This window comes from Pelodiscus sinensis, chromosome 30 (assembly GCF_052426305.1).
Source record: "Pelodiscus sinensis isolate ZL-2025 chromosome 30, ASM5242630v1, whole genome shotgun sequence".
Taxonomy (NCBI): domain Eukaryota; kingdom Metazoa; phylum Chordata; order Testudines; family Trionychidae; genus Pelodiscus; species Pelodiscus sinensis.
In genome coordinates this window covers 7,155,222-7,166,594 of record NC_143081.1, presented here as the reverse complement: position 1 = coordinate 7,166,594, position 11,373 = coordinate 7,155,222, and the positions used below count along the sequence as shown (strand labels likewise).

Below are 11,373 nucleotides of genomic sequence, written 5' to 3'. Positions count from 1 at the left end.
AGAGACAAAAGGTCATGGGGGAAAATGCTTTGGACATTTATAACCATTTTAAGTGTGAGGAAAGTGCGAGCATGAAGGCAGATACTGACAACACTGGAAGAAAATGGCAAGTCAAAAAGAAATGAGCCCCCTGAGAGGGAGAGAGAGAGGGAGAGTTCTCTACATGCCTGCAACAACCTGATAACATCATGGAGCCACACAGCACACGATGGAGGAAACTTGGTAGAGCTCTGACTTTTGGTGAACAGACGGATCCTCTGGCCAGAGACAGACTCATGTGTGGTATTAATGATGACGTGTGAAATGAGAAACGGCTCCGAGGAGGAGATTTCACTGCAGAACATGCTCCCCAGACATGCAGGGCAGCAGACACTGTGACAGCACAAGCCAGACTTGGATTCACCTGAAGGGATTTTCCCGTGTGCTACGTATCAGTGAATGCAGCTAGAACAGATCCCATCCACGGGGGTATCACTTCTTGTGAAAACTACCATTGCCTGTGAACCCAGGTGCAGACAAATATGTGGGAGTTGTGGATCATTGCCTGGGCCCAAACATTGCCTTCTCTTTGGGAAACTCTAATATACGTAAGGGGAGACAATCAGTGTCCACAATGCTGCGGATCCCAAACATGGGTAATTCATGTGCTCTCAGTGGCAGACAGTCTGGGTGAGAGGTGTCTCACAGACACACTGGGGTCTAGCAGGCCTGAGGAGCGGGACTGGACCTGGCCCATGGCAGAGACTGGAACATTTGTCCCACTGAAACTGAGCCCAGCAGCTCTGGTTCACGTCCTGTCTGAGTGAGATGAGGAAAAACGAAAAGTAAAATCTAAAGGGGCCCCAGGCAAACACAGGGACACGGCTATTGTGGAATAAACACAGCAGTGGCAGGGGTGGGGCATTGGTAACGAGCATCAGCCTTAAAAACCCCACCACTTCCAGGCTCCCATTGTAGTGTTAAGGAAGTGACACCAATTTCAGGCCTGGCTGCGTGTGGGAATCCCTCCCCCCAGGGGCAAGAGGAGGTGACAAGTTCACATGTTTGTCTCCAGTTCATGGGTAGAGTGTGTGTGGGGGGGAGCAATCAACAAAGTGTTTTCTCCTCGGATGTTTCACAATTGTTGGTCTGCTGTCTGTTGGCTTCTTACACTGGCAGGAAATCGCCCCTCCAGTGGCAAACTCATATTTCACACGTCATCCTGTGGCTGTGCGGGGGTTCACAGTTTCAGAGCAAACACTTAAAAATAACCTTAGGACAGGGGGTGTGGCCATTGTCAGTGAGATGAATGGAGGATCCAACACAGAAGCCACAGAATCTAAACACTAAAGCTATTCCTGCGAGTCTAACACCTCTACAGAGCAAACCAGCCCCAGGTACCCTGGTCCAGTCTCCAGCTGTGAGCTTGTCAGTTCTTAGCCAATCCTGCAGCCAGGAGAAGAGCAGGGATCAGACGTGCCAGCATCACACTCCAGCCAGTTCTACTTCTCTTCCGTTGGCTTGACCCACGTACACTGATCAATCCACATTGCCTTGTCTGGGGCCATTTTGTGTATCAGCTGCACCCACAGCCCATCTCCAGCACAGGCAACTCTGTCTGCACACCCCATACACACAGCACACAGGGACAGTCAGCACTGGGTTGGTGGTTTATCTCTGACATGACAGCTACGTGCAGGATTGAAGAGGTTGCAAGTGAAAAGAGGCAGAGCAAAGTAAGTTACAAATTTCAAACAAACAAACAGGAAGATTTTGACTAGTTCTAACACACTAAAGCTTATTGCAAACTTATCCTACAACTGGTCTTATTTCAAGCAAGTCAATGAGCCAGAGAAAACCTTTCCCTCTGACTTGGGTCCCTGGCTCTGCTTTTGGGGGTGTCATGGCAGGCAGACAGAGAGACTTCCACAGACTTTCTTTCAGGGCAGGAATCCTTCGTTCTTCATCCTCTCTCCCCAGCACCCCTGGAAAGTTACCTGATTAAACTGCTGTTGCACAAGCTGGCATGGGAACAGGACTTTCCAGGACCCTCCACTGCTCAAACTTCAGAGACAAAACAAGGCCGTTTACAAGCCCTTAGCAGTGAGAGGCCCTGTGGCTCCTTGGAGACTAACCAAAATCGATAGAACCACGAGCTTGCATGGGCAAACCCCACTTCTTCAGGTGGACTGGAGTGGATCTCACAGAAACATTCCAATTCACCTGAGGAGGTGGGATATCCTATGAAAGCTCCTGGTTCTGTAGATCTTGCTTAGTCTCTGAGGGTACGTCTACATTACAAAGTTCATTCGAAATAACAGCAGATATTTCAAATTAACTTTAATAACATCAACACAAGCAAACTGCTATTTTGAAATAAATTCTAAATAGTGGAGCCCTTATTTTGAATTTGGTAAACCTCATTCTGCGAGGAGTAACACCAAATTCGAACTAGCTGTTTCGAACTAGTGCTGTGTAGACACTTAATTCGAAATAGGGGGCCTCCAACCCTTCCCAGGGAGCCCTGGTGGCCATTCTGGGCACAATCAGGAAAGCTTACTCTCCTCTCCCCCAGCCCCGGAGACCTTAAAGGGGTAGACCCTGGCCACAGTGCCTGTGCCAGCTCCAAGCCTGACAGCCTAGAGCCAGCAGTGGCTACCAGGGCCCCTGACCCAGTGGCCCCAAAACAGGAGCCAGGAAGCCACTGGCAGCCAGCCCTCCACCACTCCCCAGGAGCAGTCTGCCAGCTCCCAGGAGTCTGACAGAGGATGGAGAAGGCAGGCGCCTTCCTGGTCCAGGGTGGAGATCATGGACCTTATTCAGGTTTGTAGGGGATGCCCCCAACGTCCATGATCTCCGTACTAGATGGAGGAATTCGGCCATGTATGGCACGATAGCTGCCAGCCTGGCCACCAAAGGCCACATGCGAACCCGGGAACAGGTTTCCATGAAAGACAGGTTGGTCCAGTGAGACCCCCAACCCTGAGCCCTGAGCTTCCCCTCCCCCTTCTTCCTCTTGCTTCCCCCTTCCAGCTCCCTCCTCCCAGGTTTCCCCCACCCCTCTCCCACCCTCTCTCTTCCCCCTCCCACCTCTTTTTCCCAGTCTCCCCAGAGGTCCATTACCCCCAGTTTTGTTCAATAAACCCAGTTTCTATTTTTGAACACACGTGTCTTTTATTTGACATCAGGAAAGGGGGCTAGAGAGGGGTAAGTGGAAGGACATGAGGGAGGAATGGGGCAGAAGCCCCCAGTGGGGAGGACTGGGGTGGCTCTGAGGGCTCCTTGGGGTGGACACTATCCCGCAGGGCCTCTTGGATCCTGACAGCCCCCCGATGGATCCCCCGGATGGCAGAAAGCAGCAAGTGCAGCCGGGCTGGTAGCAACGACCCCACGAGACACACTGGCATGCCCAGGGGCAGCTCTGGCTCCATGCGGCCGAGTGCTTGGGGTCCCAAGTTCAGGCACTCAGGGCAATCCAAGCCAGGACTGCTTTGCTGTCCCTCATCGAGGCAGACAAGAAAGCAGGGAACCCTGAGAACTGTCTGTCGGGGATGGGGGTAGGGTCCCTTTAAGCACGGAGCTCAGTTAGCCTCAAACAGAAGCCCCACACACTAAGTCCTAACCTGATGCCCTGCTGGCATTGCTTCTGACCAGCCTTAACTTTTGTTCAGGGTCCACTCAGTATGGACACGCTATTTCGAAACAGCAAAACGCTATTTCAAAATAGTTTGTGTATAGATGCGCTATATCGAATGAGCTTAATTCGAATTAACTATTTCAAATGAAATTAATTCAAAATAGTGCTGTAATATAGACATACCCTAAGGTGCTGCAGAACCACTCCTAGTTTCTGAAGGTACAAACTCAGACAGCGACCCTTCTGAGAGCTTTTCACAAGCCATTACGTTGCTCACCCGGCCGTTAGGGGTGCCAGAGGAGAACCACTGATGGCTCCCATTTCCCCTTTAAAACGAGAGACAATCCCAAACCGCACAGCTCCAACTTCCCACATGGGAATGGCTGATGCACCAATGTGAGAGGCACAGATCCAGCAGGGTCGGACTCTAAAATGCATCGGTTACAGGGGGTATGTTGCTCAAAGCATCTGGGAGTGACGCATATTGAGATCAATATGAGCATTGCGGGGGAGGGGACCCTCGCACCCTGTCCCTTTGGTGTTTGAGCCCTGGGCAGCCCTGGTTCCCCTTAATTCCAATACAAACATTAAAACAGATTTACAGAGGACAGTTGTATCTGTGCCTGGGGCACTGCCTCCTACAGTGCACTATGATATCATGGGCCAGTGCTGGGGGCAGGTCCTGTGACATGTCACGAGGCAGAGAGTGCACACGGCGTTGTGTCGGTGTGTAGGGTGTGAATACAGGGGTGCAGGAGTTCACTCAGAGCAAGCAGACTCTGTGCACAAGGGTCAAACCCTGATGAATACGCGGCCGTGCCCCGCTCCAGACACAGCTGCATTTTGGTTGGTTCCGGAAGTGTTGCTGGTGCTAAAGCCCTTTCAGATCCTGTGGATGTTTCTCAGCTCTCGCTCCAGGGCTTCCCACCAGCATCACCCCTTCCAGGCTGGAATCGAAAGGGACCAAGTGCAACCTGAAGGGGTCTCCTTGTGGGGAGAATCCCAGGCACAGAAGGAAGGGCCCCTGCGCAGAACAAACCAGGAACTGGGATCTAGGAGGAGTAGCAGGAGATGAGGAAGATGAGGCCATTGATGAGGCAGAAGGAGCCACCCACGGCCAGCTCCCGGAGCCAGAGGAAGCTGCGAGCTGTGGAGAGAGAATCCGGAGGGGAACCAGCCAGTGAACATCACTGCTGATGGGACGCACATGGTGTCCGTGGGTCTCTGCTTCTAGCACTCGTGTTGAGCCACCCCTCCCCCACAATATCAGCAGCCCCAGTCTGGGACATGAAACCCACCCACAGCCCTTCTCAGAGTGGAGGACACTGACCCTCATTCACCCCACATGAGTGCCTGTTCCACTCTTCTCTGCCTGCCCTGTCCATGCTCGGTCATTGGGGCCTGAGTGCTGGTTCCTACACCAGAAATGTGCTGGGTGAGAAGGGGAATGTATTTAGGGAGAGGCCAGCAAGCCACGGGCTGCCTCACCTGGCACTGGGACATTCCTGGTGATGCAGGGACCTGCCCTTCCAAAATAATTCTGGTGACACCCCCGCCCCCCCACACACACACACACTGGCTTGTTAATGGCACATTCTGTCTGTACCAGCCCTGCCCCAGAGGGGGAAGGAAGGTCCAGTTGTTATGGGATTGTCAATGGGGTTCAATTCCCTGCTGTAGCACAGGCCCCTGTGGAACGTGCTTTCTCCTTCCTCCTTCTGCAAATGGGAACGGGGGAGGGCTCAGTCCACTAAGGACACAGGGAGGTGCAGAGGGACTTGGGCCATCAAATTATTAAGGACAGAGAAAGCAGGGGGGAGGGGAATTTCATCTTCATTTTCTTTTCTATCTCCAACCAACCTCCCTCTCCCAGCAGAGCTCCTGGGGATGGGTCTCCTCCCATGGGAATAACAAACTCAGCTCAATGAAGATATTAGAGACGTCTCACCTGTGATGGTGACATTCACAGCCTGACTCTGGAGGGACGGGACCCACCTCCCACTCACGTTGTCCTCGTACCCGCAGGTGAATTCCCCGCTGTCATTGGGACTGGCCCGTGGGATGCTGAGCACAGAGCCCTTCACAGAGCGGGAGCCGGGCTCCATGGTGCTGATCTCAGACCCTGCGTCCCTGGGGACAAACTCAACTCCATCCTTGTAGAAATGAAACCTCCTCTCGCCGGTGTCCCCTGGGGCCGTGCAGGTGAGGAGCAGGGGGAGCCCTTCACTCACCGCTCCAGACAGGGGATCCACAGTCAGCACTGGCTGGGGAGGGGGATCTGTGGGGAGCAGCAAAGGGGAGGGGTCAGCAGGGGCAGGGAAGAAAAGTGAAGATGGTGCCCACAGTTCAGTGCACTCAGAGCTGACCTGGGGTCTCTTCCACACACTCTTGTTTCACCGTAAGACCCTGGGGGGCTCCCCCTAGAAATGAGCGAGGGCCGGGCTAGGGATGGGAATTGCCCCTTCACGCACAATGTGGGCTCCTGGGATGTAGGAATTTTGACAAAGCTCCGAATTTCACACGGTGGCTCCTGCGCGTCAGGGCTTTATCTCCCTGTCTGGCAGCTCCCCGTCTGATTAGCTCCCCGCACTGGCTCACCACAGCTCTGTCTGACCCCGCTACTTCAGGGGCAAGCCACAGTCTGATTCAGCCCCTCTGCTTCTTAGCAGGAGGGAAAGAGAGTGGAAAAATCCCCCAGCCTCTAGTGTCTCCACAGGCCTGGAGGCCACAGACTGGATCCCTCATCTCAGTCTCTCTCCTTCCAAACGGGGTTTTTCTCCCTCAGACTTTTGGGGCCTGAAGGGACCATTCCCCAGGCAGGGCTCTCACTGCCCCTTGCATCTGGACCTGACAGTGTCTCTACAGTTCTAGGTTTCCAGCTCTGCATCTTCCTCCCACCAGTCCAGGTGCGCCACTGAACTGACCAAAGGGGAGGCTTTTAACCAGTTCCAGGTGGTCCTCCAAGGGTACAGGGTCCCCATTCAACCCTCACTGTATCAGTCTGCTCTAGCAGGTTCTAGATTGCCTTCAGCTGCCTTTGTTAACTAATTGCCTCAATGAAGTCTAGGAATTTCTTAAGTAATCACAGGTGTGTTAATTAACTTTAAGTAACTGCAATTTGGGTGCCATGGCAACAGGGATTTGTTCAGCCTCAGTCTCAAATAGCTGAATTTATTGCTTTCTGGGGGTCATTTTGCCTTCTCCCTCTGACGAAATATAAAACACTGAATATTGTTCACATTTTTCCTTTCAAATCACCTTCACATTATGCAAGAATGTGCCCATACAGAAAGTTTGCTTGTATGTAAAAATTTTTCCATACAGTCCATTAAAATCATTCTTAGCCTTTGCCAATTCTGGTCCATATATTACCCAGGGGAACCTAGGGCCTCTCTCTGAAATCAGCTGGATCAACTGGATTACTAAGGTTGCCAGATACCTTCATGAAAAAACCCAAACATTGGTCGAGCAAACAAAAAAATAGGGAGACCAAAGTTGTTAAGAAAAAAAAGGGTCACTGTGCCTTTAAATTCTTGCGCTCCCTGCTCTCCCTGCCCCACCAGGCACAGCAAGGGAAAAATGTCCCCGCTGGCCTCCTGTCCAAGAGAAACAGAAAATACCGGACATTTTACATGTCTAGTATTTTCTCTTTTTTTTTATCTGGACATAAGATGCAATTACCAGACTGTCCGGACAGAATCCAGACACCTGGCAACCGCATGGATTAGCCAGTGCACAGCAGGGGTCAGGGATCTCTCGTCTGTGCCTCAGCTGTGAGTACGAACCAGTCACGGCAGTGGGACAAGGGAGCCTGTTCAGAGATCAAGTCCCTGCTTTGATAGAAGAAGTCGTGTCCAAGGGATCATTAATCTCTGGGTGTCGAGCTCCTCAGTCTGGCGTGTTCCCTTCCAGTGCACATGGGCACTAGGGCACCCTGATCTATTGGTGCTGATGCAGGACTGGGTAAAAGGCCACAAATTGATCCATTTCCTGGCAGTAATAACAAGGGAAGCTGCTGGGGTGGGTGATTAGAATTGGCACCCTGACCACTGGGATGGTCGTACTGTGAGCACCCTGCACCAGTGGCCTTGGCTGACCCAGGTTTTCCAATATTCCTCTGGGTTGGGAGCCCCTGAATCCCAAAGTAGCATCAACAACTCCCTGTGAACCTACCAGGAAGTGCTATTCCAGGGGGTTCACAATGACCTGGGTGGCCCTGTGCTGAGCTCAGCATCTCACCCTGGGCATCATGAGAAGATACCCTGCCCTGGGGCCAGCAAACAGCAGGAGAAAGGGGGACTCACCTGTCACTGTGATGTTGATGGGGCTGCTTGTCTCTGATAGGAGCTCTCGCCCAGACAGTGTCTTCCAGAATTCACAGCTGTACACTCCGGCCTGTGATCCAGACAGACCCGACAGCTGCAGGGAATGGTTGTAACTGTCCCGAGGGGAGGGGAGTTTCTTGGAGTGGATTTCCCGGCCATCCCTGAAGAACCGGATCCCAGAAACGGCAGGTGCCCCAGCCGCTGAGCACGTCAGGGTCACGGCTTCCCCAGTGATGTAGACAGGCTGCAGTGGGGACACAGTGAGCTGGGGGGCTGGAAAAGAGAAGAGGGTTGGGGGGGAGGATGGTTACTATGTGGGTGCCTGTTGACACAGAGGTGGAGGGAGAGCCAGGGAAGGGCAGAGCAGGGAGGGATCCTGGACACAGACCCAGCCAACCCCAGCTCTGGGCCGAGGAACCACATTCCTGCCAGTCCAGGGAAACACTGCGCAGCAGAAATCTCCCTGTCAGGAATCCAGGGGTCCATGCTCCCCTGCTGGGTACCTGAGGGGCACCTCTCACACAGGGTACCTCATCCTGCATCGGTTGGGATGAGGGGTCTGGTGCAGCCTAGACTGGGGGTGTCAGGGAGCTGCACCCAGCAGGCACATACTAGAATACCCGGCACTAAGGGAAGGAGGCAGCCATGTGCCACAGAGCCCTGAGTGCCCTAGGGGAGATTCCCACACTCCAGCTGGGACCTGGCTCAGTGACTTTAAGGAAGCTCCAGCCCTTTGACCCCTTCTGGGATCTCACCCATTCTCCCACTGGGCATTGGTGCCAGCAGTGGGGTGGGGAACAGGACCGTGACCAATCCCTCTTCTGACACTAATCACAACAGACCAGTCGAGCAGCTGCAGGGCTCAATGTTCATTAAGTGTCTCTCTGACAGTGCCCAGCTCAGAGTCCAGTGCTGTGAGCTTCCCTGCAGCAGTGCCCACCTGGAGTCTCAGTGGTGTGAGCCCAGTCTCTGAGGATGAGCTGGAAGCCAAGCCCACTAGGGAGTGTTTGAGATACAAGGAGGGGCCCTGAACAGTACCAGGGAGCAAAGCTGACGTGTTGGGATGGGCCTGAGATTCCCAGTGACCCACCCACCAAACAGCAGGAAACGGGCTCACCTGTCACTGTGATGGAGACGGGGCTGCTGTTCCTAAATGACTTTGTTCCTTTGGATCCCCATCTCCAGTACGCACAGGTGTAGAACCCAGCCCGTCCCCTCTCCGCTGGGAACTCGAGCTGGGGCTCTAGACTTTCCCTGAGCCGAGTGCTGGGGCCCTGCTGCCCTTTTTGGAAGAAGAATCTGTATCCCCCAGATTGCTCACCTAGAGGAGGGGAGCACACGAGCGTAACCAGCTCCCCGGGGGGATACACCAAAGAGCCGCCTCTCACCAAGAGGGTGGGATCCAGTTGGGGATCTGGAACAGAGGCAGGGGGGTCAGTGGAGAGGGAGAGGCCAGGATGCACTGAAGAAAAATGAGAAGTGAGAAGAAATCAACCCTGGAGAAATAGAAACACAAACCAGCCAGATCTCTCTGCCTGGCACCTACCCCCACGCTGGGAAATGCCCCACAGCAAGGCTGCGTGTGGACTGCAGGACTCTTGCACAAGAAGCTTTTTCGGAAGAAACCTTCTTACACAAGAGAACGTTCACACTGCAAAAACTCAGTGAAAAAGTGATCAGCTATTTCAAAAAAGAGCATCCGGCTACAGAGCTCGAAAGTCAGCTCTGATTGCTATGGGCAGAAGGGCCAAAAGGCCACCTGTGCCTTTTCCTCTTTCCTTCCTGTCGACACACATCTCTTGTTGAATGAGGTCTTTCATAAAAAGGTCTTCTTCCTTGTAGAATGAGGAATACCTATAACGGAAAACCCCTCTGTTCCTTCCATTTTTTGCACAAAAACAAGCTTGAGGTGTGGACGCTCCGCGAGTATTTTCTTGGAAAAATGGCTGTTTTTCTCAAAAAACCCTGTAGTGTAGACAAAGCTCAAATAAACCCTGATTCTCTCTCTCTCTCTCTCTCTCTCTCTCTCTCTCTCTCTCGTGTCCCATGATCTCTCTCCCCCTATCAAGAAAACCCAAAGTTCATTCCCAGCTGGAATTTGTGCAGCTCCCACTCCCTGGAACCAGGTCGTGTTGAATCGTTCTCTGGTCACCTGCAGAACCTCCCATTGTCACGTGTCTGCGCCCCATGTTGGAACTTCTGGGCAGGGATTCAGTCCCCTCCCCCTCCTCCCAAACATTTGCCTTTGTGACACTGAACAGGCTCAGCTCCTGGAGTCTCTCCTAGAACATGGACCTGCCTTCTGCACAGCTGGGAAAATTCCTCCTCCCCCGTCTCTGCATCTTCACCCCTGCACTCCACAGCCTGTGACCCCCAATGTCCCTGCTCTGTCCCCCAATCTGCTGCTCTCCCCTCCGGAGAACAGAGCAGCTGGGAAGGGGGTTGTGCTGAAGAGCAATCAGGACACCATCGGCCTGTCCTAGCAGAGACAAGGGGCATCAGGAGCGCAGCTGGATGGGAAGGTCCCTTCATGTGTCCCAGTATCCCCAGGCTGCCCCCTCTCCATCCAGGGGAGGGGTGAGGGCAGGTTGGGAGGGGCCTTCACCCACCAGTGCAGCTCCAGACCCCACACTCTGGGGGAAGCAGGAGGCCAAAAGGCGCAGAGTGGTTTCTTCCAAAGCTCCAACCCCAGCCCCCCAGCAGTAGCTACAAGGCATTGAATAGAAGCGAGGGGGGTTGGCTGGACATGGGGAAGGGAGGGGGAGATTTTCCACTTAACACCTGTGCTCTGGGATCTCTGAAAAACCTGCTTTTAGTGTCCTGGCTAGTGGTGCTGGGTCTGAGTCCCTGTGGGAGGCCAGAGCTGGGGCAGAGCAACACCCCTCCCCTTCACACAGCCCCACGCCGATGGGTCCTGCCCAGGGGCGCTCAGTGTCATGGTGAGGTGGGAGCTCAGTCTCCCTGGCTCATCCAGCCCTCGCTCTCTCTGCTGGGATTGTCAGTGTGAGGCTGGGTCGTGCCCATGGGCCTGGGGGCAGCTTCTCCCCTATGGCCTGGGCAGGGACCCACTGGGGAGATGCCCCAAGTAGCCATCAACTGAGATGTTGTTACCTGCGGGGGTCACCGGCCTGAGAAGACTCTGGAGCGAGGCTGGAAGAGAAGAGCAGAGAGGGGGTGAGAGCTCTGGGGAGGGGCTGGGGGAGTAGGAGAAGGGGAGATGTGGTCAGAGAGGGGGAGTCTCCCGACAGACACACACCGAGGGGCTGGGGGCGAGGGAGGCACTTACCCAGCAGAGGGAAGAGCAGGGGCAGCGCCATGCTGAGCCGGTCACTCTGGGCTGGGAGCTGGGTTCTCAGCTCAGCTACTGGCCCGTCTGGTGCAGGGGGATGGGACCCTCGCCTCTGACGCAGGCAGAGGAAGTCACAGCCTCAG

The 11,373-nt window shown here is 53.9% G+C and overlaps 1 protein-coding gene across 1 annotated transcript; it reads right to left on the bottom strand.

Annotated features, from left to right (window-relative positions):
- Positions 1-4,026: 4,026 nt before the first annotated feature.
- Positions 4,027-11,258, bottom strand: LOC149521088 (Fc receptor-like protein 2). The gene is made up of 4 exons (XM_089774212.1): positions 11,228-11,258; positions 7,921-8,214; positions 5,565-5,894; positions 4,027-4,763 (listed from the first exon to the last, which is right to left on the bottom strand). Exons 1-4 carry the CDS (start codon positions 11,256-11,258, stop codon positions 4,669-4,671), a joined length of 750 nt encoding a protein of 249 aa, XP_089630338.1. The 3' UTR covers positions 4,027-4,668.
- Between the last annotated feature and the right edge of the window lie 115 nt (positions 11,259-11,373).